Below are 6,000 nucleotides of genomic sequence, written 5' to 3' on the forward strand. Positions count from 1 at the left end.
CATACCCCGGGGCTATCCACCCAGGTGACTCCGGTAGTGTCTGGCCGATCCGAATCCTCCCTTCCTGTGACCTCAGGAGCTCCAGCTCCACAGGCCGAGGCGGGTCCCACTGCCACACAGCAGGACCCAGAAAGCAGTCCAGGGCCCCCCCAAGTCTCAACCCTCCAGAGGACACCCGCCAAAGTCATCACAGACAGGGCATAGCGGTCAACAGGCTGCCTCCACCTCCACTGTGGATGTTGGAGGAGCACCAAGACCTAGTGGCAGGGTTAGGAAAGTTAAGATGTAGTTGCACAGCCTGGGCATGAGTGTCAATCACTTGTACATAATGTTCACTATTGTCAATAAACTCACAACAATGTCTCCCTACCTATGGCTCCTTGTTCTGATGAGCAGTGTTCTTGTCACTCAGTCGTGAAACCTTTCTGCACAAGATGGAGGCAGGTGTCTCAGTCCAGGGTCTCATCCCTGTGCTCTGTGCGGCCTTCAGATCAAAGTGATGGTCTGGCCTCACACCCCCTGGAAATGTTACTCATGTCTGCACCTCGGTGGTGCTGGTCATTGCTGCCAGAATGTAGTGGGCAGGTGCCACAGAGTTTCTTCATTCTCTCTGTGTGCTCTCAGCACCTTTAAGGTGGGGCTTGTCCCCATCACACCAGCACCTGTGACCGGCGATGCTATGCTCCTGAAGGGTTCCGGCGCTGAGGCCTGACAAAGGATCAGGTGCATTTAAGGTTTCATGGCTGCGTCTCCATGATATGACCCTGATCACAGAGTATAAGCGAGCCGCCCTTGGTCAGACAGGAGTCAGACATTCTTAGAGGCTATGTGAAGATTTATGGAATGTCCTCACTGCATGTTGTCATCATCCTTGTGCAATTGACCAACTATTAGGGCCTCCTATGTGTCTCCATTGGTGGGAGCGTTCTCACAGGGGGTATTTGCGCTGTCATAAGCCAGACTGGAGTCAAATGTTCACAACTGCAATGTGAGGATCTATGGGTACACCTCACTGCATGTCGTCATCATCCTCCACAAATCTAGCAGCTATGAGGGCCTCCTGAGTCCCCTGCCTCATCTAGCCAGTGCAAGGACCCCATCACTGTCATTGTTGCCTTCGAGGACACCCTCACCGTCATGCCCATGGCATCCTCCTCATCAGGGGAGACTTCCAGCTCCTCCCTCTCCTCCTCAGCCAGCTCCTCTCCCTGTTGGAGTGCCAGGTTGTAAAGGGAGCAGAAGGTGACGATGATGCATGACACCCTCTGCAGACTGTATTGCAGGGCTCCACCAGGACCGGTCCAGGCACCAGAACCTCATTTTCATCTCCCCGATAGTCTGCTCCACCAAGTTGTGAACTGCAGCAAGAGCCTCATTATAAATTCGCTCTGCTGCAGTCTGAGAGGTCACCCCACAGGTGTCATCAGCCATGTCCTCTGCAGGTAGCCCTTGTCCACCACCTCCCCCCTAACGCACCTCAGACACAGGGCAGCCCTTGCTCCCCCCCCACCCCCGCACACCTTGACCTTGAAATCTAACAGGCAACCCGGGTGAGGTCTATGCAACATTACTGTGCACTCACCTCCGAGTTCCCCTCAAAGTGCAGCCTGCCAAGTGCACGCCTTATATATGCTGTTGTGAAACACACCGGCGTGCAATCACGACAAGGTGGGTGGACAAACCAGCGGGAGTGGGGGATGATTCCGGTGGGCTGGCCTTATAATGATATGCAGATGTATTACAATGAGGTTCCCGATGTCCGATGGCTGGAAATGTGGCCCGCCGTTGACGGGTTGAGCGGACAATCGCAACCAGGTTTCATGACGTCATGAAACCGATTGCTGGCCTTCTCGCCATTTTGCTCATTCACGCGGTCAAACACGCCCAACGCCAGCGGGCACGGAACATTCTGCCCAATGTGAAGCCTTTTGTGTATTTTTAAAAATTAATTCATGGGTTGTGGGCTTTGCTGGCTGGGCCAGCATTTATTGCCCATCCCTAATGGCCCTTGAGAAGATGGTGAGCTGCCTTCTTGAACCACTGCAGTCCATGGGGTGTAGGTACATCCACAGTGCTGTTAAGGAGGGAGTTCCAGGATTTTGACCCAGCAACAGTGATGGAACGGCGATATATTTCCAAGTCAGGGTGGTGAGTGGCTTGGTGGAGAACTTCCAAGTGGTGGTGTTCTCATCTGTCTGCTGCCCTTGTCCTTCTAGATGGTAGTGGTCGTGGGTTTGGAGGTGCTGTCCAAGGAGCCTTGGTGAATTCCTGCAGTGCATCTTGTAGATGGTACACACTGCTGCCACTGTGTGTCGGTGGTGGAGAGAGTGAATGTTTGAGGATGAGGTGCCAATCAAACGGGCTGCTTTGGCCTGGATGATGTCAAGCTTCTTGAGTGTTGTGGGAGCTGCACTCATCCAGACAAGTGGGGAGTATTCCATCACACTCCTGACTTGTGCCTTGTAGATGGTGGACAGGCTTTTGGGAGTCAGTAGGTGAGTTACTCATCGCAGGATTCCTAGCCTCTGACCTGCTTTTGTAGGTACAGTATTTATATGGCTAGCCCAGTTCAGTTTCTGGTCAATGGTAACCCCCTAGGATGTTGATAGTAGGAGATCCAGTGATGGTAATACCATTGAACATCAAGGGGCGATGGTTAGATTCTCTCTTGTTGGAGATGGTCATTGCCTGGTATTTGTGTGGCGTGAATGTTAATTGTCACGTGTCAACCCAGGCCTGGATATTGTCCAGGTCTTGCTGCATATGGATATGGACTGCTTCAGTATCTGAGGAGTCATAAATGGTGTTGAACATTGTGCAATCATCAGTGAACATCCCCACTTCTGACCCTATGATGGAAGGAAGGTCATTGATGAAGCAGCTGAAGATGGTTGGGCTGAGGACACTACCCTGAGGAACTCCTGCAATGATGTCCTGGAGCTGAGATGACTGACCTCCAACAACCACAACCATCTTCCTTTGTGCTAGGTATGATTCCAACCAGTAGAGGGTTTTCGCCCTGATTCCCATTGACTCCAGTTTTGCTAGGGCTCCTTGGTGCTACATTCGGTCAAATGCAGGCTTGATGTCAAGGGCAGTCACTCTCACCTCACCGCAGGAGTTCAACTCTTTTGCCCATGTTTGAACCAAGGCTGAAATTAAGTCAATAGCTAAGTGGCCCTGGCAGAACCCAAGCTTGGCATCAACGAGCAGTTTATTGCTAAGCAAGTGCCGCTTGATAGCACTGTTGATGACCGCTTCCATTACTTTACTGATGATAGAGAGTATCGAAGGGGTAGTAATTGGTGGGTTGGATTTGTCCTACTTTTTGTGTACAGGATGTACCTGGGCAATTTTCCACATCACCAGCTGTATGCTTGTTGTAGCTGTACTGGAACAGCTTGGCTAAGGGCGTGGCAAGTTCTGGAGCACAAATCTTCGGTACTATTGGCAGAATATTGTCAGGGCCCATAGCCTTTTCACTATACAGTGCCTTCAGCCGTTTCTTGATATTCTCCAGTTTGCTGAATGTTTTATATGTTTGATTTACTTCAGAGCAATGCAGAGATGACACTAGTTTCTAAATGTGCAACAGATTTATTTACAGTGCTTTAAAATAACTGCAATCACAAATTGTCTGCACTCATGTTTATCCCAGCTCAGCTCCAGGTCTTTCTGTTTACGTTAGCTCTGAGTCCTCGCCCAAGCTTAACCAATCAATCAGTGTGAGCATTGATCACTTACCAGACTCACATAATCAAATACAGATCAATTAAATCAAGTCACATAAGGAGATACTAAGACAGCTGACCAAAAGCTTGGCCAAAGAAGTAGATTTTCAGGAGTGTCTTTAAGGAGGAGGGAGAGGTGGGTAAGCTGAGGGAGGGTATTTCAGAACTTAGGAACTACAATTTTGATCATTGATAAAAAAACAGGCCATGGGTGCTCCCTTCCACCACCTATATTCTTCCCCAATTCCTGCCCCTATGCCCCCTTAAAACCTGCTACAGCTCTCATCTTCGGCCATTTCTGATGAGGTGTCATGGATCTGAAACGTTGAGCTCAATTTTCATTTTGGGGGAAAGAAATAAGGGCAGAAACTCTTTCCAGAGCCTGAATCTGCCCTCCCCCCAACCCGGAGAGGGGGTCACCTTTAATTAGCACGTAGGTAGGTACCCTGCCCAAGGAAGGGTGGTGGAGGGGCTCCTGAAACTAGAGGGCCAATCAGAGGCCTTCCAGTTTCAGAGAAGCATCCGACTGCGCTAAAGAGTGGATAACTGATGGGATGCTTCAACGTTAAGATGTCCCCTCTGCAACGTTTTTAAAAAGTGTACTGAAAAATAGAAAAAGCAGCCACATCACCATTGTGTTTGCTGAGGGGAGGAGGGCAGGGGAATCCCCTACAAGGCAGCCTTAGGCCAAATGGGCAGGGAGGGCCTACAGGCCTGGCTGGAGCATTACCCCCCAACACCCCCGACCTGCAACTGGGTACCTGCCTCTTGGCAGTTGAGCTGACTCCAATAGCATTGGGAAACTGGAGACCAACTGGAAAACCGTCATCAGCCTCCTTTCAGTGCCATTAACATTGCTCTTAATGAGCCTAATGAGATGCCCGTGTCATTGGGTTGGGGGGGGTGTTGGTGAGCAGCCTTGCTCAGCCCAGAACCCACCTCACCAAAAAAATGGCCACGCAAGGATAGGTTTTGGCTGAAACAGCAGGCCGGCCACGCCAGTATTTTCAGGCCCACCCCACCTCCCCCGTTCCTGACTTCAGCTGAGCCAAGAACCCCGCCCATGGGCTCCTCCCTCCTCAAACGCTGCTAGGCCCTACTTGAGTGTTTCCATCATTTTCCGTTCCTCTTTCAGATTCCCCTGCGTGGGCAGTCCTTCGCCTCGGCGACGCGCCTCGCTCCCTTTCATCGTAAACGCACTCGCCTCGACGGCTCTGGCTGACCTCTCTCCCTTGTGTTTCCTTCCGAACAGGCCCCCCACCCACCGACGCCAGAGGACAGCAAGCCCCTCAAGTCTCCGCCGCCCCCTCCACCACCAAAGAACAAGCGACTGGTGCCTCACCCACAGAGCTGACCACGCACTTTTCTCGGGACAGAAGAAGCTTTGCCAACCTCGACGCAACGCTCAGGGTACCACGGTCAGACTGGTAGAATGATGTCACATGACCTAGCAACAGGACCAGTGCGCGACCTCCCTCTCCCCACCGCCACGTTTTGTCATCATGTATTAAAAATGATCTTCGCACAGCGCTAAGAATTTTTTTTTCAAACAAATATACCTCTTCATTTTGTTTTGTTTAAGCGTGACTCAATCAGTCTTCTTTATTTTTGCACTGTAGCAATGCAGACACTGTATAATGAGCGACTGTGAGCCGTGGGGATCTGAAATGTAAAGGCATTTTGGATTGATGCTCTTCTGTCAGCAACAGGACTATAGGGCTCCCACCCAGTCAGCTCATTTTTTTCACTGTATAAAGAAATAACTTGCATATTTATAGTGCCTTTACTATGCCCATCAAAACCGAGTCTAACCGCTTCCTCTTTGACGTTGCCCATAACCCATATTCCTCAACATCCTGGGGCATCGCCATTGCCCAGAAACTCAAACTGGGCCTGCCTCATGAATACCGTCACTACTGGAGCAGCATGTCAGAGGCTGGGAATTCTGTGCTGCATCGCTCTTCCTGACTCCCTGGAGCCTCTTGCCCACTTCCAAGGCACAAGCTGCGAATACTCCAGTGTAAATCATTGGGCGGTAAATCACTTTGGAACATCCTGAGGTTGTGAAAGGTGCTATACAAATGCAAGTTCATTCCTCTTTGCCTAGTTGGACGAACGTTATTAATGGGAAGCTGCAGGAGAGCATGCAGCCCCTATGGATAGACAGTGGTGTAGTGGTAATGTCAGTGGATGAATAATCCAGCAGCCTAGGCTAATCTGTCTGGAGCACAGGTTCAAATCCCACCATAGCAGCTGGTGGATTTTAAAT

At 50.6% G+C, this 6,000-nt stretch overlaps 1 protein-coding gene across 1 annotated transcript in view; it reads left to right on the top strand.

The window, feature by feature from the left end:
* The window catches only part of LOC121278030 (dedicator of cytokinesis protein 2-like), a 1,199,266-nt gene extending 1,193,966 nt beyond the window's left edge, over positions 1-5,300 (top strand). The window contains exon 52 of the mRNA XM_041188048.1: positions 4,984-5,300. Coding sequence (XP_041043982.1) covers positions 4,984-5,085 — 102 coding nt within the window. The 3' untranslated portion in view covers positions 5,086-5,300. The remainder of the gene's footprint in view (positions 1-4,983) is intronic.
* The last annotated feature ends 700 nt before the right edge of the window (positions 5,301-6,000 follow it).

This window comes from Carcharodon carcharias, chromosome 1, assembly GCF_017639515.1.
Source record: "Carcharodon carcharias isolate sCarCar2 chromosome 1, sCarCar2.pri, whole genome shotgun sequence".
Lineage (NCBI taxonomy): Eukaryota > Metazoa > Chordata > Chondrichthyes > Lamniformes > Lamnidae > Carcharodon > Carcharodon carcharias.